At 41.0% G+C, this 21,307-nt stretch overlaps 1 protein-coding gene across 1 annotated transcript in view; it reads right to left on the bottom strand.

Annotated features, from left to right (window-relative positions):
- Positions 1 to 19,432, bottom strand: part of FLT3 (fms related receptor tyrosine kinase 3) — a 42,055-nt gene extending 22,623 nt beyond the window's left edge. Inside the window, exons 1-6 of the mRNA XM_031506476.2 lie at positions 19,303 to 19,432; positions 6,629 to 6,753; positions 4,909 to 5,111; positions 4,008 to 4,123; positions 1,682 to 1,799; positions 165 to 301 (exon numbers count right to left, since the gene is read on the bottom strand). Of these exons, the coding sequence (XP_031362336.2) occupies positions 165 to 301; positions 1,682 to 1,799; positions 4,008 to 4,123; positions 4,909 to 5,111; positions 6,629 to 6,753; positions 19,303 to 19,357 (754 nt within the window). The 5' untranslated portion in view covers positions 19,358 to 19,432. The remainder of the gene's footprint in view (positions 1 to 164; positions 302 to 1,681; positions 1,800 to 4,007; positions 4,124 to 4,908; positions 5,112 to 6,628; positions 6,754 to 19,302) is intronic.
- Between the last annotated feature and the right edge of the window lie 1,875 nt (positions 19,433 to 21,307).

Raw genomic sequence — 21,307 nt, 5'->3', positions numbered from 1 at the left:
GCTTTTTACAGAGACCAGAAAGAGTTATTTGAATTAGGTGTTAGCTTTATTCCAGTGATTACGAAAAAGTAGCTTAAACCAGAAATCATACTCAGATGGGTAGTGCAACTAACTTCAGCAGCAGCATTGAGCTCACTTGAAAGTAAACTTTATAGGGAAGTTACCTATTGTAAAGAGGCTGGTGCATTCTCTGCCCAGGACATTAACTGCACAGCACCATATGTAAGTTTGAAATAATTCATGTTGCACCATCTGTTTGCCATCTATTTCTCCAGTTTCTTCATGCCTTTTATAAGGGCAACTGCAATTACAAGCATAATTATACATTGACTCATTTGGTTAACCGCAAGCAAATAAATCTGATAAATCTCTAAGCCATGAGAATATGCAAACAATAGTGGGAAAACTGGATTTCACATACTGAATAAAAAGGAACTAGGAAAGGTGAAGATAAGAAAGAAAAAATGTCACAGTCTGGGCAGAAATGTGAGCTGAAATGCCCTGAATATGCCCAAACTGGTTCTTAGACAGGTAATGATGTGATTAAAATCCAGACAAGAGTAAAATCATAGAGGCTGAGCTTTCACACTGCATCTCTGATTTCCTGGTGGTGGGAGGTGCTGCAAATCCAGTGGTATTATGAGATCCAGACCCCAAACTGCCATGCTGCAGAGAAAAGTTTTATTGCCCCTGTTAATAGAATAAACTTTATATATTAATACAATGGAGAAGATTATTTAGCTCACAAAATCATGACCCCTTGTCTTCTCAGCTCTGATACTCCTGGTGAAGCCCCCAGTGACTAGAAAAAGGGAAACTTTGCATCATTTTAAAAAAGGGTAGAAAGGAAGCCTATGGGAACTGCCAAGCTGTCATCCTCACCTCTGTACCTGGGAAGGTCACAGAACAGACTTCTAGAAGCTCTGCTAAGGCACAGAGAGGTGATTTGAAACCATCAAGTCATCTCGTGGCAGATGTACCTGCATATTGCAGTGCACTTAGACTCTAAAGATGAGCTTTTAAGGTCTTTTCTGATCTAAAGTGTTCTATAATTGTAAGATTCAAATTTTAAAACAACATGAAAAGCTAGGGGAAAACAATGCCTTTGATTTGTCTTTGTGTCATCAAAATATGAATCTGGAATAACATTTCTAAAGCCAAGAGCTGACAGTTTCCAAAAGAGCAAAATAGTCAAAAGTTTTAGGAAAGATGTGTTGCAGCACTCCAAAAGTGGATCACATGGACACAGGTTTTCAACCAGCCCATGAGTGTGCCAAACAGCAGAGCCCATCTCCAAAAATCCTGAATCAAATGCTCTTCTTCAGTTATATCCCCAGCTGAGTAGGCACAATAATCATAGAATCATTAACACTGGAGAAGACATCTAAGATTACTGAGTCCAACCATCAAATTAACTCTGCCATGTTCACCACTAAACCAGGTCTCCAAGTGCCACATTACACGTTTTTTGAACACTTCCAGGGATGGTGATTAATTTGCTTATTAGGCAGCCTGCTCCAGTGATTAGCAACCCTATAAGTGAAGAAATTTTTCCTAATATAAAATCTGATACCTCCCTCAGCACATCTTGAGGTCATTTCTTCTCACCCTGTCACTTTTTCTCCAGAAGATGGCAAACTTTCAGTCTAGAGATTCACCATGCGTATAAACATACACATACCTCTTTTCTGGTGTTTTGCAGAATATCCATTCCACAGAGGGCTGGGGGTAACTCTCAGATATGCACTCGATAGAATCTGATTTTTCCCTTTTCCTGAAATAGGGTTTGGCTGGTTTTTCTGATAAAAATCATGCAAAAGTTAAAGAAAGCTGAAATAATTTTGAAAGAGTGTTTTGCTTATTTTGTAGTACATAAAGTTACAGAGCTGCGATTTGTTTCAGGAGATTTAACACTGAGGGAACAGAAAACAATTTAGCCTTAGGTGGGTGGGTTGGTCTCATGAGCTTTTCAGCCTTGATTGCTAAATACACAGCTTCCCTGTACCAAAGGCCTGCCTCTATATGCCAGGGGATAATCCTGAATCTGAAAGGTGTTAATTTGCTGTGGTTGCTATTCATTTCACTGGGTGGGAACAAATGTGATTTTGAAATTACATGCTAAGCCTGTCCTTTGGTGGAGTATCTGTTGAGACTAAAAAATCTGTACACAAAATGGGGTTTGCTCATGATGGAGACAGAAGGGGTGATAAGGACTTCTGATAACCAGCAAACTTCTCTACCCTGCATCTGTGACCCAGAGAGAAATGATTCCTAGACAATTCCCAGCACCCTGAACCTCTCAGGCACAGACCTGGACTAGGAGCAAAAAATTTAATGTATTGAATCTGATAAAGGTTTGACTCAAAATGAAAAGCACTGTGTCCAGTTTTAAGTCCTGTTTCAATGAAATTGCAGCTGCCACATGTAAAAGTGACATTTTCCTCAGTCATACTTGCATTGTGGGCAAGGTGACGCACTAAGGTGAAAGTAATACTCATGGCTTTGTAATTTCTTTCCTCATTTATGTCTTACAGGATAAGCCTAAGAGGTTTTTTTTTTACCTACAGAGATTCATATCCAAGTTGAAGGATTCACATCTAGCCTGAAGGGTTTTATAAAAATGTAATTATGACATTAAATTCACAGGAGCAAAGAGAAAGCAATCCAAGCAATTGATAGGGAAAGGACCTTTTCCGACATTGTTTCAAGCTATTCTTGCTTGCACATGTAATAACACTTTTTACCTCTAAAGCCTAATTGATATAGAGATGGCAATTCTTAATGAAAGGTTTAATACTTTGTCCCCTCAATGAAGCTGTTAAATTTATAATTGAGGCATGCAGTAAGCTTTCAAATTAAACCAGGAGAGATTAGAGGTGACTTTTCTGAACCAGAGAGAGAGAAAAAAGTTAAACAGAAGAAATACTTTAAAAACAACTAAATAGAGAAAAACAAATGCTGATTAGTCACAGTTTGTTAAAATCAAGGCAAGTAATAGCACTTGTTAAACCTGATAGTGTTTGCTAGTCTTTTAGCTGTTGGGATTGAGGTTTTGCCTTTGAAATTTCTTTTTGCTGTTTTAAATTTTATCTTTAAATTTGTCCCTTTCCAGACAAAATAATATAATCTTTATATTCTGTTAAAAAATCATGTCACCATGTGTCTTTATGCGTTTTTTTGAGATGTTTTTGGACATCCCTAGTTAGAAACAGAAGCTTGCACTTTGTTGCAGCTTTTGCCTTTGCATCAGAGATGTCTCTTGTGGGAGCCTTGAGAAAACTCAATCAAATCCACTCCCACTGGGAGCCTTTCAAAAAGTTGCACCTCACAGGTGCTCTGCCATCAGCATTTAACAGCAGCTAAAACCTCAGCTTCTCGGGCACACTTGTGTGAAGCAGCTGCAGAACTGATGGGTTTTGGTTTAAAAGACAATGAACAAGTCAAAGCTGCCACTGAGAAGAGGGACTGTTTCTTTCCCCTTTCCTCAGTGTACCTCTTGCCACCCACAGAATTGCAAAAGGAAAAGCAATGAGAGAAGTGAGAGACCCAGCAGCAGGCGCAAGTGGAAAAGCAGCAGCAGGTTAAAGTGTGACCAGAATATAAAAGGGAAATCCTGATCTGGTCCAGATTACAACCCAGTTAGCAACATCAACAATAAACAGGCTGAGATTAAAAAAAAAAATCTAGCCTACAAGCCCTAAAAGCACAAAAAAACCCACAATCAGTGTGTCCCTTTTGACACAGAGAGGAATTTTTCACAGGGGAGAAGAAAGCTTCTGCACATTTACATCTTTATTTGTTCATTAGCATGGTTTATTGACTAGAGAAAGCTGACTCTCACATAGTTTGTGGTTCTGCCTTCAGCCTCCGAAGACAGCTCCAAGTGCTATGCTAATCTAGGAAGATGCTTGAAGTGCAGCACATGAAAGCTTCATTGCTTTGACTGAACTTGAGCTTCTGCCCTTGAACCTATTGATGGAATGACCCCTTTCATTAGACATACTTACTTTGGATGAGAACAGGCACAACTACTCTGTAATTGCCAGATTTACTTGTGACCAAGAGGGTGTATTTTCCAGCTTGTCCTTCTTTTATTTGGGAAAAAGCCAAAGATGTTATATATCTATAAAACAGAAAGTAAAGTTGTATTTGGCACGTTAATATGAAGAAGGTAATATGCAGCACACACAATTAAATTTTAGCCCTTTAGTGCTTGCAAAAACCCTTTAAAGGTTGTAAATAGTGGTTTTCATTATTTACATAGTGCCCTTCAACCTGAAATATTTCCTTCATGTGTCTTCCTACACAAGCAGCCCATAGGAACTTACAGCCACAGTACCACATACTGAATGCTGAGCATTGGCAAGGAGGGCTTTCCTGAGCTTGAGGCAGTTCAGGAGCTCCACAGACAAATGCTTTACCTACAGTCTTATTATACAAGTTTTGCATGAGGAGGCAATTATGGAGACTCAGGTTCCAGTCCAGGTTTGGCTGTGAGAGTTAGAATGCTGTTGCTGTTGTTCTTGATGTGCATTGTGATCCTAAAAGTCATATAACTCTCCATGCCTCTGTTTCTTTGACTATAAAATCACAATTTTTCCTCATGAGCATGGGAAAGCTCAAATCCATCAATGTCAGAGAGTGCCTGGAGACCCCCATGCAGGATGCTATACAAATTAAAAGAACAAGCTTATTTTAAAATATTATTGGTTTTAAGGTTCATATGTGTACATTGATCTAAATGACAATCAGTGATGTACTGCTGAGTGACAACAGTTAAGGGTTAAGAGATTGAAAAAGATAATGCACACATGAAATCAAACACAGGCACAGAGAAAACATTCAATTTGCATTCTAAAGGAAAAGATCTCTTAAAGGATCTTTGATCCAGTACATCCCTTGACTTACCTATTCTCTGAGTCGAAAGAAAGTTTACAGGCTTTGCTCTTTTTAAAGAACCAGAAGCATGAAATGATATTTGGAATACTCATTGTTATTCTTAATTCAATATCTTCAAATACATTGACTTCCACATTTTTAATTGTATGGTAGATATTCTCCATTCCTTGAGAATTCAAGTAACACCCAAGGTCTTCCAAAATAATAGGAACCTGCAATGCAGGAGGACAGACTGTTAGGTATTTATTAGCAGTTAGCTTTATTTGTCTTTTTTTTTATAATTTTTTTTTTATTCAGATATTTTTAAAGGATGCTCTTTTTTGATTGCTACAATCCAACCTACTAATAAATATGTTGAATTCTACTGCACGAGGAAACTCTCTAGGGTTCCTGTTGAATTAGTAAATGCTGTTCTCAAGACAAACACCACAGAACAATCTTAGCCAGCGCCATGATAATTTCTGGTAGTGATATGGGTTATTCTTTACACTTGATTTTGTTTCGTTTTATTTAGAACCATAGGGAGACACAGAACTATAATAAAACCTTTCTGTCTGCAGCTTGGAAGCAAAGGCAGGGTCAGAATGCTGGTTTTATTTTAGCATCTCATTGTTTGTCACTGCATCATCTGGCTAGACTGCTCCTCAACTACTTGGGGGCTTTATTGGGTAAGGAACATTTGGGCTGGATGCTGTCATATTTTTCATTTCCTCACCCCTGTGTACAATTAAAGGAGAATTGCAAACAGAAACAGAATCTTCCACAGTCATTCTGAAAGCCACCAATGGATTAGTGAGTCTCTAAGATTAGCTACAGCAAAAGGTCGTAAGTAAGTAGCTCCATCAGAAGAAGAGCCCTAAATATCTCCATTGCTTTGTTGGGTGAATTTTATCCAGTGTAAGTTTATGAAAGGACAGAGTTAATTGCATCCCCATTTTGCTTGTTTGGTTGGTTTTTCCATGACTCTCTCCTTTCTCCTTTCTCTTGACCTGAGAAGTACCCAGAAGTAAGAGCCATGTTCTGCCTTGTCAGATACCAGGACAGCACAGCTTTGGCTGCTATACCTTCATTTATTAGTTGAATTACTGATTCAGTTGTTCAGGAATGAAAAAGATTTCATAAGACTGCCTTGAAACAAGAATCCTCAGGAAATGTTTTAACTGCAGGTCTCAGATGATTTATAATTTAGTTACACATCACCTCCACCTGGTTTTTTACCATTTTGAGACAGAAGAGAAAAAAATAAAACTGTATTTGATTAATTGTCCAGCTTTGGTGTTGAAGTCAAAGTTCGGACCTGGCAGGGATTTATGGGCTTTGGTGGTGGGAATAGAGGGCAGTACAGCTTTCTGTCAGTCCCAGCAACAATGGCATCACACACCATGGCCATGGCAGTCTCCTCTTAAGGGCACATGTGTTCATATATATTTTTACACTGATATGTTGCCAACAATATCCAGCAATATTCAGGCATGCTGATATAACATCAAGATGTTAATAAAAAAAGCCAGTTTTAGAGAAAACTGGTACTTAACTATTCACAGTTTCAGAGTCTGAATATTCAGATATGTATCACTCTAACCTTCTGGAGCCATATTTGGCATAACCCTAGTGATTTTGTCTGTGATGTCCTCACATTCTAAAGGTTTAGGGTGTTGTAAGTTCCTGGGAAGGTATTCCTGGAACAGACAGGAACATTTTACAAGCAACTTGTTCTCTATTATATCACCTTAGGAGCTACTGATGTCTGTGGTGCTTCTGAACCTTCATCCTTCTGGCTGATAAACCCACACATGATCTCAGATGTATTTTGAGTCATTGTAGAAGTGAAAGCAACTGCTGTCATAACAAAAACTGCAAAACAGAAATAGAAAGCACATGTAATAAAGTCTAGATCTCTGCTATGGGATAGTAATTTTAGTTAAAATACAGCAAAACTGTAGAAAGATTATAGCAAAAAAAAAAAAAAAAGCCAAATTGGATATGCAGACATACTGTATGAATTTGCTAACTCTGCATTTGTGTATTGAAGCTGAATGGAAGCTCTATTTGGTGAGCCTTTCAAAAGCACAGGCACATCAAGGTTTACAAGTATGTCCCATAATACTGGAGAGAAAGTCTAAAGACAAAAGCCAATATGTGTTATAGAGGCTTCTTTAGAAACAGGATTACCAAACACAGATGTTCTCTTGCACATCTCTTTAGCATCCTTGTGCTGGAAAGCACCAAAGCTTCAGCACCAAACTCTGCAGCACAGGTCAGTGTTTGCCCACTGTCAGATGGAGGATGATCACACACCTTCCTTCCTTGAGAAGGCAAAGGCAAGAGCTGGGAAAATGAAGAACCACCTGCTGTAAGAGATCAGGTTTGAAAACATCTAAGGACCCTCAAGGTGAACAAATCTGTGGGACCTGATGAGATGCATCTGAGTATCCTGAGGGAACTGACAGTGGAAGTGGGTAAGCTTGTATCCATCATATTTGAAAATCTGTGTCAGTCCTGTGAAATTCCCACTGATAGGAACAGGGAAAACATAAGTCCCCTTTTCAAAGGGGAAAAAAAAAAGACCTGGGGAACTACAGGACAGGCAGTCTCAATGTCTGTTGAGATGATGGAGCAGATTCTCCTAGAAACTATAAGAAGGCACATGGAAAATAAGGAGGTGATTGGTGACAGCCAACATGACTTCACTAAGGGCAAATGGCACCTGGCAAATCTGGTGGCTTTCTATGATGGGGTTACAGCTTTGGTGTGTGAGGAAAGAGTGTGACTGACATAATTTACCTGGACTTGTGCAAAGAATTAGCCACGGTTCTACGTGAAAATTTGTGTCTAATGTGGACAGACATGAATTTGACAGAGATCAATCAGTGGATGAGGAATTGGCTGGATGGTCAATGGCCTGATGTCCAAGCAGAGAGCAGTGACAAGTGGTATTCCTGAGGGGTCAGAACTGGGACCAATATGTTTTAACATCTTTATCAATGAGGTGGACAGTGGGATCAAGTGCATCCTCAGCATGTTTGCCGATGATAACAAGCTGTGTGCTGCAGTCAACACACTGGAGAGAAGGGATGTCATCCAGAGGGACCTGGGTTGGTTGGAGGGGAGAACCTCATGATGTTCAAGTGGAGGGTGCTGCACCTGGGTCAGGGCAATCCCAAGCACAAACACAGGCTGAGTGGAACATTGAGAGTAGTTTTGGGCAGAAGGACTCAGGAATGTTGGTGGATGAGAAGCTCAATATGACCTGGCAGTGTACCCTTGCAGCACAGAGAGTCAACTTCACCCTGGGGTGCATCAAAAGCAGCATGGGCAGCAGGTCAAGGGAGGGGATTCTGCCCCTCTGCTTTGCTCTTGTGAGACCCTACCTGAAGTGCTGTGTTCAGTCTGGGGTACAGAAGGACATGGAATCACTGGAGCATGTCCAGAGGAGGGACACAAAGATTATCAGAGAATTGTCAAAGATTATTTCCTATGGAGACAGGTTGAGAGATTTGGGGCTGTTTAGCCTGGAGAAGGCTGCCTTTCAGCACCTTGTAGGTGCCTGAAGGGGGCTAGAAGAGAGTTGGAAGGGGATGTTTTATAAGGGCAAAGGGGAATGTTTCAACTGAAAGAGGGCAGGTTTAGATTAAATATTAGGAATTAGGAAGAAATTCCTCATTAGGATGGTGTTGAGGCATTGGATGAAGCTGCCCAGAGGAACTGTGGATGCCCCAAGTAGCAGAAGTCCTTTTACTTTATGGGTAAAGAGCAGTGTGGGAAAGCTTCTGATACCTCAAAGGCATTGTCAAAGGCATTGTCTCTCCAGAATGCTTCCCATAAGCCTTTCTACAGGACTGCAGCTTGAAAGGTCACCTTTTATCCTTAAAGGAGCTACAGTAACCATGTACCCACCACTACACCAAACAGAAGTAAGACTGTACAGCTAGCTAGGTGAAATGTGTCTGATTTCCATTAATTCCCAAAAGCCAGCCATCAATAGTACAAATAAGCAGTGAATCATAAAATAACATCTTTCTCCTGGCAACCTAAAATATTTCTGCCCTCAGGCCTTGGTGTTTTGCTTTGTTTTCTTTTTTGTTTTTCCCTCCATCCTGAGATGATTGCACATAAAGCTTGGTGTTGAAAGAAGGAAAGAAGGTAAATACATCACAAAGTATTTGAAGGATGAATGTGAGTCTCTTTCTACAGGCAATGAAGGAGCAAAACTGGAAGTAGGAAGAAACGAGTAAGTGTTGTTGCCATCTCCTCCTTGCCACTTGTATCTTCTGGAACTCTCTGAGCTCTGAGCTGGCAACACTTTGGCAACCTCTTCTCCTTGCCAAAGTGTATTAAGGCTGAGTCTTTCTCATTCAAGCACCCAACATACACTTCATTTTGGTTGCCACCTTTCCACAGCATGCACAGACAATGGTCTGCTTTTGCAGATGTCTGAGTAAAACCTTGCATGTTACCCCTAAGAAAGATGAACGTGATTTCTTTGTGGAGACACGTACCTCCATCCATTGACTATAAAAATAATAATGGCACTTCTTGAGACAGGGAGTGCCAGTGGGCAGCTGAAAGGCAGGTATGCATGAGGTATCTACACCAAGCATGCTGAATTTCTTCCATCAGTGCAACTCAGGTTTCTAGCTCCTTCCCTAGCCTTTCACCAAGTCCTTCTCTGCTCAGCATTCTCCGCTTCTGTTGGTTTGCTGGTTTCACTCTTTTCAAAACAGAGACCATTCACCTGGCTCGTGGCCAGGGATTTAGCTGATGGAAACCCACTTAAGTCCTCTGATTTCTAAACCACCTGAAAATAGATCTCAAAAGCTCAACTCATTTGGCTTGCTGAGCATTCCCTTGCTTTATGTTTCTGATATGTGAATAATTTTAACTTCTGATTGTACAAGCTAAGCCAGTGTATCCCAGCAGGGCATTACTCCACTTTGCTCATGCTGCTTGTCAGAGGGAGTCCTAAGGCCACAGCAGAAAAGGGAAGGGTGTATTTAAACACCAAGAGGGAGCAGATTTGCAGCCAAAACCTAGACAGCTGTAGCAAACAGACTGTAAGTGAGACATGCAAACAAAGTGTCTGATGAGCTGGAACTGCATCTGTAAAGGACAGTATATGGGACTATGCTGGAAGCAGTGAGTACCCTGACACCCTCACGTGTGAGTAAAAATGGGACCCCTTTTCATGTAAACTGCAACAGCTTGCCACTGCTCTGGTGTACCTTTATTCCTGTGAAGGTTTTTAGGGTAAGGAAGGATACTTTGAACCTGACATGATTCCAGATGCTATGTAGTGAAAAACAAATTAGTAACATGATAGTAAGAAGTATTTACATGGACTAAATTTGTGTAGGTCTTGAAGACTTGTGTAGGACAAAATAGAAAAGCAGAGCATGAATAAGCCTTTCAGAAAAAGTAAAATCAAGAAAAGAAACATTGGGAAAATGGTAATGTTCTGATTTGCCATCTTGATCTTTCAGCTTCTATGTGGTCTGTTCAAGGACTGCTGTTATGGTCTGCACATCAGTCATGCTCCTGAAAACCCAAATTAAGAACTGCACAGACTGAAAACACTGGGTAAAGAATATCAAATATGTAGCATGCATAATCATATTGTCTATTGCTGAACTAGAGTGAAGCTGAAATGAAAATAAATTGCTGCCTCAGAATGTTTGTTTATGCCTGCTTTCCACCTTCATCATCTTTTCATAGCTTATGCAAAAATAGAGGCAGTAGGAGAAATCTTGTTCTCACTGCAGTCAAACATCTAGCTGCTATAGACAGAGCCAAGACTTCATCAAGATATGTTGGCACATACTTGGGGAAATGCCTGTAAAAGGCAAAAAGGGAGCTTACAATAAAGGTCTGAATCTACTGGAGAGATACCAAACCAAGAAGCCCTGTTTAAGCTAGTTTAGCTTAAACAGATAAAGCTCTGTTTACCTACCAGATGGATGCAACTGCTCCCAAAATTTTATTTTCAAAAGGGGGTGACAAAAGTAGCCTTTGGAAGACTGGGAAAACCACTCCAAAATATGCTGAAAGTCTGAGTTAACTAGAAAGACAATAGCTTGGGAACTGGAGAATTGTGAAAGATGAAAACCTTTCTCTTCGTACCGAGGGATGCATCTTGTATTTGTGTTCAGCTCAGGGTGCTTAATATTTTACATAACAGTCAGGCCTTTCCTAGACATAGAACAATTTTACACTCTGCTTTACAGCTGAGAAGATTTACATAAAGCAAACTATGATTTGAGTCTCATTTGGTTTCTGACTATGTCCTCTGGGCATGACTCTCTGGATTAATTTTCCAAAATTTTCTTTGTGATCAGGGGAGGTAGACAGACCCTTTCTTCCAGGAAAACTGTTATGTCTGTCATGACTTATCAGAAAAAAAAATCTTTGAAATAGTGGTATTAAGCTCATTATTAAGCTAATGGATGAGCTTAATATTCATTCATTTACTCTTTAAAACCCCCACTTTTGCATGTTGTAGTCTTTTTCTCAGATCACCCCCAGAATGGCAGATCCTGAAGTGAGAATTGTACTCAATACAAATATGCTAAAAGTCAAAGAGAGGCAAGACAGGTAAAAAGAACTGATCTTAAATTAGTTTCTAGCTTTTAACAATATCTTATTTTTTCCCATCAAACTTAACTTTTTGTCCTTCCTCATCTTTTTGCACAGCTTCCTTCCTCAGCATCTTTACCCTTTCAGCTTAAATAACTCCCAGCTCAGAAAAATATGCACTTTGTGAGTTTGTTCTCATATGATGATAGGGCCAGAACTGGTGCTTTGTGTTTTGGAATAATAATCATATTAGAACAGAGTTTAATAAGTAAGGTGGGTGACAAGATGCCTCTGCTGCAGCTCATGGCAATTGTGGCCAGTTGTTGTAACACTGCCTGGGGTATGCCTGTGTCAGGAGCAGTCATTTATCTGGTCTTACCAGTTAGTTACAATTAATGTCACGTGAATTGATTTAATTATTCAAGTCGTGTTCAAGCATGATTGAGAATTGAGGTGGAAAGAAGCCTATAGAGTGTGGTGGCTCTGTGCGGGGGATTTAGAAGGAGGGGACAAGAATGTCTAGATTTGAACCTCTGAGCAAGACAGCAGAAAGAAAAATGGACTAGGCGAGGTCGTGTGGTTTCAAAAAATGCTCAATTTGGGTCTGTGTACCGAGTCAAAAGCTAATAATGATGTCCAACACTGACACTGTACAACATCCTGGAATGTTACCCTCACCTACCAGTCTTGTTTGCCATGGCCTGTAGCCCTTCGCACGGGTTATTTTGCCACCTGCATCTGCCACCACCACCTCCCCCGCCCCCCGAACTCCTCCCGAGTTCCTGCCACCTGCGTGGGCGCTGGCACTCGGCGCTGTTTGTCCCGGGGCAGTGTCCGTGCGGGGCAGTGTCTGTGAGGGGCAGTGTCCGTGTGTCCGTGCGGGGCAGTGTCCGTGCGGGGCAGTGTCCGTGTGTCCGTGCGGGGCAGTGTCCGTGCGGGGCAGTGTCCGTGTGTCCGTGCGGGGCAGTGTCCGTGCGGGGCAGTGTCCGTGTGTCCGTGCGGGGCAGTGTCCGTGAGGGGCAGTGTCCGTGTGTCCGTGCGGAGCAGTGTCCGTGTGTCCGTGCGGGGCAGTGTCCGTGTGTCCGTGCGGGGCAGTGCCCGGGCGGGACCGCGGCCAGCAGCAGCAGCGGCGGGGTGTGCGGGCGGCAGGGGGCGCTGCGGCCGCGGCTTCTTTCATGCGTTAGTTAAATCGCTGAGGACTGATTTTATAAATTTTTTTCCCCATGGAAGTTCCAGCAAACATTTTTTCTCTCTCTCTCTCTCTCTCTCTCTCTCTCTTTTTTTTTTTTTTTAATTGAAAGACAGAAAGCTTAAAAATACTTCAAGAAGTTAGGGAAGAGTCTGGAGCACAGGTCTGATGAGCAGCGGCTGAGGGAGTTTAGCCTGGCGGAAAAAAGGTTAATGGGGGACCTTATTGCTCTCTACAACTACCTTAAAGAAAGAGTGGTGAGCTGGGGATCAGCCTCTTTTCCTTGGTAAAAAAATCAGAGGAGAAAAGGAAATGGACTCAAGTTTAGATTGGATATCAGGAACAATTTCTTCAAGAAAAGTTGGTCATGCATTAGAAAAGACTGCCCAGAGAAGTGGTTGAGTCACTATCCTTGGAGTTATTTAAAAGATGTGCAGATGTAACACTTCAGGACATGATTTAGTAGTGGACTTGGCAGTGCTGGGTTAATGTTTGGACTTGATGACCTTAGCGGTCTTTTCCAACCTAAGTGATTCTATGATTCTATGATTTTTTTTTGGAAAAAAATTAGAAAAAAGTTTGGGTTTTCTTTGCGTAAGAACTACTCATACATTAAAATCTTATTTCTCAGAAGAACACCTTCATGTAGGTTGTGCCCATTTTTATTAAAGTGGTCTCAAAATTATTTATCCAGAAGAGATATTACATTAAAACTTGTCACAGTGAGTAAACTATTTCTATGCATCCAATGCAAGTCTCAGCAAAGGGTTCTGCTGGTTGATAACATCCATTTTATGTCCGTTTCTGTAGTGAACCACACTGCCTCTCCTAAGAAGTTTGCTTCCCTAGTTCTCCCAAATTTAATCTATGCCTTAATCTAAAAGATCTTCTTCAACATATGAGAAATGGAGAAGTTTCCTCAGTCTGCCTCAGAAAATTACTGCCAAGACCCCCTACTTATTCTAACAGAGCCTGACACAAGCAACAGGAAAACTCTGTCCACTAATTCATTTTCTGTATTTTAGATTTTCCTCATATTTTCATCAACCCTCCATTTTAAGGTCCCAGATGAAAACAGCTGCAAGAAATTTGCTCTTTCATGTTTTTTTTTTTTTAATAAATACCTAATAACTTGGTTAATAGGTATTTATTATTTATTTTCTATTTTTCCTCTGCCTTGTTATGTCCTAAGAAATTTTGGTATAGATTTCAGTAAGCTTAATCTTTTGGATAAAATTATGCTTTTCAGTGCTAATACCTGTCTTAGAGGAGGACAGTCAGCAGCCCAGCCTATGGCTCATTGCAGACAACTTGTAAATTACATAGAGATTTTATCAAAGAATAATTGAGATGGCTGAAGTTTTCAAATAAGGTATCACATAGGGCATATATTTTACACTCCTCTGTTGGAAAATCAGGCAAAAACTTACCCCAAAGAACAGGTAGCTGTGAGTCAGCAAATACTCCTGTTTTTACTGGTTACTTACAGGTATGTCAGATTCAGTGCCTTATGTAGCAAAAATAAGCTAACAATTAGAGGGAGTGCAGGAGTATTTTTCTCATGATACTATTACATATCCAGCGTTATTGATTAATTTTGCCATTTACTTTATTGCAGACTGATATCCAAACCACGCCTTGTGATAAAAATTGTGATTTCAGCATTCATTAAGTCAGGAAGAATAACAACCTAGTTTGACTGCTCAGGCTGGTGCTCACAGGTAGCTCACTGAAATACCTGCTGCTTTAGCCACATTTTGTGTGATTCCAGCCACTTGTGATCCAGTTTGCAAAGAACAGCTGGGGCTGCTGAGGACACTCTTTTTTAGGAAGTGGCTGAAAAGTGGCTGAAAATATAGTGAACCTCAGCTACCATGGCAACCTCTCTGAGGAAGAACCTATGGTGTGGCTGGTTCTTCTTCTGCTTCTTGTCCACATCTTCCATCCTCTCAAGGGAGCTTCTTGGCTCCCAATTACCTTTCCACCCCACTAAGTATGATGAACAATGAGCCACTTTAGGAGGTGTTTTGCCAGAAGACAGAGGTCCTTTGCCTCTACCCAGCACTGTGCCAAGCTGTGGGATCCTCAGTGTAAGAGAGACATGGGCATACTGGAGAAAGTGCAGTGGAGTACCACAAACATGATTATGGGACAGGAACATCTCTCCTATGAGGAAAGGCTGACAACCGGTACTGTTAGCGCAGGGAAGAGAAGGCTCAGATGTACAAACCCCTGAAGGGAGTGTGCAAAGAGGATGGAGCCAGGTTCTTCTTGGTTGTGCCCAGTGACACAGAGGCAATGAGCACAGACTTTTCCACCATATGGGTGACCAAACATGGACACACATTGCCCAGAGAGGTGGTGGTCTCTACCCTCAGAGGTACTGAAATGCTACCTGGACAGGATCCTAAGAGCTGGCTCTAGATGGCTTTGCTTGAGCAGTTGGGTTGGACCAAATGATCTCCAGAGGTCCCTTCCTGAACCCTGCTCTGATTGTGTGAACAACTGCACAATTTTGTGGGCAAAGAAGCACTGGTGTGATGTTACCAGAGAGGCCTCCCACAAATTAGAAAGTGGCATTGGGCTGTCCTTATCCTGGACTGTTCTCTAGAGGATGTTTGCTCATGGGAATGGCATGTTTGTACTATTAAGATGCTGGATAGACAACCCTGAAGTAAGGTAAACAGATCCATCTCATCTAATGACATAAGTAAGTTTGCTTTAACTCTTTTTTTTTTTTTAACTGCTCTGTGTTTAAGTACTCCAGTCTCATTACCCAACACACTGTAGCATTTCTCCTGACGTTAGTGGAATTATTAACTTCTTGCAAGCAAAGGCTACTTTAACATAAGTATCTAAGTGTAAAGGTATAAGGGTCCTCTCACATATTCAAGAAGAAGAAGAAGATCTGCCTGAAACAGAAATGAAAACAGAAGATGGCAGATAAAGAACTGATACTTCTTGTCATCCTAGTATGGCAAAACTTCCCTTTTAAATGAAAACAGGCTTCTATAACTGACTAGATGATGTTGTCCTTACTTTCCTGGAAGAGGGAATGAGGAGGAAACACAGAAGGCCTGAGATGTATATGGAGGAAGAATGGACAGAAAGAGGGAGAGTGGGAGAGAACAATTTTGCTGCAAAATAAGAAAAGACAAAAATAAATCTAAGATATTTGAAAAAAAAAATCACAGTTCCCATTTGGAACTAAATATGATAAAAATTAACAAAATAAATACTAGTTGTTCTTATTTGTCTCATTGGGAGGTTAGCATTAAAAATAGTTTCAACTCCAAAGCAGTTGTACAAATGTAAAATCCAACATATTCTTTATAGTGCATGTTCTAACAATAAATCACTTTTCAAACTAGCCCTTGTACATCACACATTAGAAATCTTATCTACCACCAAAGGAGTAAGCACTGTCTCTTACAACAGTAACAGTGCTAAATATCCAGGCAATAAACTAGCTTTTCTGTCTGTCTGCCCTGCTCATTTTTTTCAGCAGTTTTAAAGGAATATTTTCAGAAAACCAAAATCAACCCAGTGATCTAAAGCAGTTTCTCAGCTGAAATAAGAATTAAATGATGTTTCAGGTATTTTGAGAGACACATTTTCAGAAGCCTGTGACCAGGAGGTGCTCCATGCTATATTATTTTGGGGGTCATTATAGGAGGGGCTCCTGCAGCAGGACAGGATGCCCACAGCTCTGCTTTGCTGACAAACCTTCCTCTGCTGAGCAGCCACAACAGCAGCATCCACCCAACACTGGGCAGAGATGTGGGGCAGCCCTGGAAGTTGGGCTGCACTCTGGGCATCTTCCAGCTTCTCAGTACATTGAAATATGGATAACCAGAGGAATTTTCTGAAGAAAGGGAAAAGCAAATGGCCCCAAACCTCAAAAGACACAAAACACCCAGAGTTTTAAGTTGCATTTACTTCATCGGAAAACAACTATTTTCCTGCACAGTCCTTTCACCTTCGGGAATCTTCAGAAGTGATACCTTATCTTCTGATCCATGAAATATATGGTGATGGATGACCATGAATATGTGGTCTGCTGGGCACAACAGTTTCCCTGAGTGAACAGACAATGTACTGGCCTTATCCAATACTCAAAACCAGCTTGCACCCAAGTTTTTGCATGTTTTGGGAAAGAGACAAGATCAAACTTGGTTCCCCCTGGGGTGCTCATTGATTTCACCTTCCTGCCAGTGGCAGGGCTCAGTGCCTTAACTTGCTCTGGAATGTTTGTCAGCTGTTTTGTTGGAGAGAAATCCAATTTTCTGTGAGTTTAACAGATCCTGCAGGTGGCTGGGTCCCACACATTTCTGGGTTCTCCTCTAAAAGAAACATGCTGGCCCACCTCATATTTTCCACGATCTCTGTCATAGGAATTTAATGGACACTTATATGTTCTGTGAGGGAATTTTCAACAGTACTACTCTATAATTTTTGTGCAGTCAGACACACCATAATCTAATCTGGACCTTGTTGGAATCTGAGTTTGCAGTCCTTGCTCATATATGTTTCCTCTCATTTGCCAGCCACAGGGAGATCTTAGGCAGCTTCTCATATCTTCATTTCTCTCAGGTGCCCTGAAACTGGGTTTTATGAACATCTCTCAGTAAGAAAGGGGTGCAACTAAAAAAAAGGATGCAGGAGTGGTTGTCAGTGGAAAACTTTCTCTGATGAGAAAGGTCACTGAATGTTTCTTTTTACAAAATTCTTCAATTTGTAAAACACGAAACTACTACTGCATCTGTTCCCAGGCCCCATCCCTGCCCCATCCACTAATGCAAGGCTAATTGTATGCTAGATAACATTCCCTTTAGCCACAAACTCTTGTTTGGGATGACCAGAAGAATGTAAGATGAGAAACTGGAATAGTGTTTTTAATGTATATAGGTGTATTTACATATATAGTATTGTGTATATTGTTTTCTGAAGTTCTTGGGATTAAATTTCTTGCTGCTGGGGAGCATTTATTCACAAATAACACAGGCAAGATGCTTGTTCTTTCTTGAAACTTTTGCAGTTCTGAGCCTGTAATTTTAAGACTGACCTGCTGCCTTAAGTCTAAAGATACTGTGGAGATTTTCCTCCAGGTGTTATTATTCTTTAGCTTTCCTTTGCTGGTTAAGTGCTGCCATTTCTGATGACACTGGTTCATCATATGGATACCATCTGTTGTCTGCACAATTTATTACTCAATATTATCTCAATCAGAAAACAGATTCTCAAAGGGGACACGGGTATTTTTAAGAGATTGTATATAATTTATTGAATGCTTCACATTATTTACATCAAAATTGTTTTTAAGAGTGATCTGTTAGAGACATATATGGAACTAGCAGTTCTCAGGATTTTTGCTGTTAAGTCTGTCTCTGATGCTTCAGATCCTAACTGCTTTGTATGTCCAAAAGCACTTTTTCTCCTATAATAGCCAGCCTTATGAGAAGAAACACTGCCTCCCTGTGCACCTTGCCTTGACTAAATAATATCTCAGCAGAAAGAACAGCAGTCCTCCTAGAGAATAATCATATCTTGGGGCTCTCACACCTTTTTGCCTCTCTGCACAAATGTCTCTTACCCACACTGACAGGTCTTTGGGCACCATTACATTTCAGATGCTAGTAATTTTTATTTGTTTTGTTAGGCAGCCTGCAAAATAGCAAAACTCAGTCAAAGAAGAAAACACAGAAATCCCTCCTTGACAGGGTTTGCTTAGTAGTATCAGCAATCATGCAAAGCACAAGATCATAAAGTATTAATTTTCATTTTTACTCCACCTTCTCTTCAAATAGCTCATGTAGACTTTCAACCATAACTGAATAATATCTAACAATTTCTCTTTGAAGTAAGTATTATTATCTCTGTATATGGAGCTGAAAATGGACCACAGGTTGTTAAAAAACTTTCTCAGGTATGTACTAGAACTATATCAGGAGAAAAACATGCACCCAGTCCTGGATTTTGAATCAGCAAGATCATTTTAGATAGGAACAAGCCATTAATTTTAGAGAAAAACAGTTTCAGGCATTTGAGATGGAAGCAAATGCTATTTCCTTTTTTCTTAACAGCTAATTGCTGGGCTGATTTTCAGTAGAGGATATCAAGCTTTAAATTCCAAAACACTTCACTCTAACAGTAAGCAAAGAGTACTTTCTATATATTAATATCATGTTTTCTTCAATTTAGATCATTAAACAAAAACAACAAAACCTGAAAAGATAATGATACATCATTATATTTCACTCTACTAAGGTATCTGATTCATAGATTATTTATGTGGGAAATTGCAGGTATATTATTTAAAGTGCTCAGGTCAAGCTAGCACTAACAGCAGGAAATACATTTACATCAGAAGAAAGAGAACAAAAAAAAAATCAGTAATTTAAATACTTTTTGCCTTGAGAATAAAATGTGTCAGATGCAGTAAGAGAAAAAGCTGGGCTGGGCTGGGAGAGATTAGGGTGATGGGAGAAAGAAGAGCATCTCCAGAAGAGAGAAGAAAGGTGAGACAGAAAATAAAAGATTCAAGAGAAGAAGAAATCAAAGGAGAAAGGAAAGATGTGAAGGGGTGCAGTGAGAGTGGGGAATGGAGATGAAAGGGCCTGAGGAGTGTGATGAGAAGACCTCACCTGCGAGATGAAATGGAGCTCTAGTGGAGCAGCTGTGGGGCCAACTCGCTGTCATTGCTGGTGGCGCCCTGCAGTGCCCTGGCCCCACAAGTGAAACTGAGCCTGCAGGTGGTTGCCTTAAGGGTGCATGTCACTGCCCAGAGTGAAACCACTTCTTCAAATGAGAGGGCTCGAGACCTGAGCCACAAGGAAACGGCTGTGGGACGTGGAGAAGAGGGGCCTCTCTGGGGGTCGGGGAGCATCTTCCTTCTGTCACAGGATGCCTCCACCAAGCTGAGCAGCTGCCTCCACTTCAGCTGCTCAGTCTCAAGTCCTTTGCTCATGCTTACTAAGACATATTTTCTCCTGTAAATTTGTGCTGTCTCACTTCAACTCTTATTTTTGAAGCAGTTACAATTTCTGCTTTCACACACTGGCAGTTAGCATAATTTCTACAAGTCCTGATGAGGGGAAGAGCAAGTGTTTTGCCAAGCTGAAGAGCTCAAAAAAAAAAATCCAAATTAAGTTCGTGCAACACCATGGGAATACCCCACCACATCTGTCGTGGTGGGCCGACGGAGGTTTCCCATGCTTGGTGAGCCTCTGCTCTGCTGGTGAGAGAGGACCTGCTGCGGTCACCTCCAAGATCCTGGGGGCTGCCACCAAGGCAGGGAGTGGGCCTGTGGCATGGGGCTGTGCTTATACCAGGGGGAACAGGGAACTAGCACTGTTTGCAGGAAGGTTCAAAGCAAGCCACAGCTGTTCTGAAGCTGTTACACAGATTACTTGTCTAGGGGATGAAAACAAAGGCCTCCAGGCTGAAATGCAAACCTGTAGAGGCAGCATCCCTCTGCCCTTAGCCTGTCCCTGCTTGCCACCTTCCTTGGAGCATAGTGCTTCAGGAGCTGCCTCCTCATCGGCTCCAGGTTGTTGGTGTGTAAGAGGTGGAACTGCTCCAGGTGTAGGAGAACTTGCTGGGGCCAGCAAGCCCCACTGATTTGTACCAGAACAGGACATTGCAGAGGGGCAGACAGATCTCCCTGCCTTGCACAGCTGTGCATCACAGTCACCAAGCACAAATCAGTCCCAGTTCTAAGGATTAAGCTTGAGCTTCCCCTCTATGATTCCCCAGGACAGACTGGGGGATTTTTATTATTTGCTTGGCTGTTGTATTTTATATATAAAATGGTATTTTTTATTCATTCAGTTGTTATTTTTACTTGCCAAGGGCTGAGCAATGATTCTGCAATTGTTCAGAACCTGGATAAAAAGAATCCCTAAACAAATAAACTCAGTATTGGTAAAGTGTTCTCAGAAACATCTCAGAGACTATATTTAGATTTTTTTATTGATATCTGCCTTCTGCATTAGGGAAATAAAAAAAAAAAAAGTAGATTAATCAGAACTAGACAGACATACCATAGCTAAAAGAAGACACATAAAACATCCTGAAGGCAACTGCAGAGGCAATGGGGCACAGAGGCCAGCATTGTTCATGATATGACTGTATGATCTCTCACAAGACTGCCTTAGACACACTGAATGAGTCAGTACCATTGTACTGTGGTGCTCAACACAAGTTTGTGTGTTTTGCAGTGCAGAGGAAGGAGCTGAAATTATATGAAAATTAGGGAGGTACATATTTGCAAGGATGCAAAAATGAGAAAAAGAAGCATAGGATTCCATAGGCTTTAAAGAAATTGATGCAAACAGGAAAATACCATGCTGACAACAAGCTTTCTTGGCTGGTAGGTTGCCCCTTTTTTTTCCACTGCCCACACTGGTACACAGACCCTAAGCATGAATGAGGTATCAAGGCACCTCTGAAGATTGCCTAGTCCAGTGCTATACTCAAAACATGATCAGCTAGCACAGGCTGCCCCGGGGCACATCCAGTACAGTTTTAAATACCAACAGAGATGGAGAGTCCACAACTTTTCCTGGCAATCTATTCAGCACTTAAACAACCTCACAGTATAAAAATGTTTCTTGATATTCAGAGTGAACTTCCTCTTTTACAGTTTGT

The sequence above is a fragment of the Lonchura striata genome, chromosome 2 (assembly GCF_046129695.1).
Source record: "Lonchura striata isolate bLonStr1 chromosome 2, bLonStr1.mat, whole genome shotgun sequence".
Lineage (NCBI taxonomy): Eukaryota > Metazoa > Chordata > Aves > Passeriformes > Estrildidae > Lonchura > Lonchura striata.
Note: the sequence above shows the minus strand (reverse complement) of the source record. Positions and strands in the feature narration are given on the sequence as shown.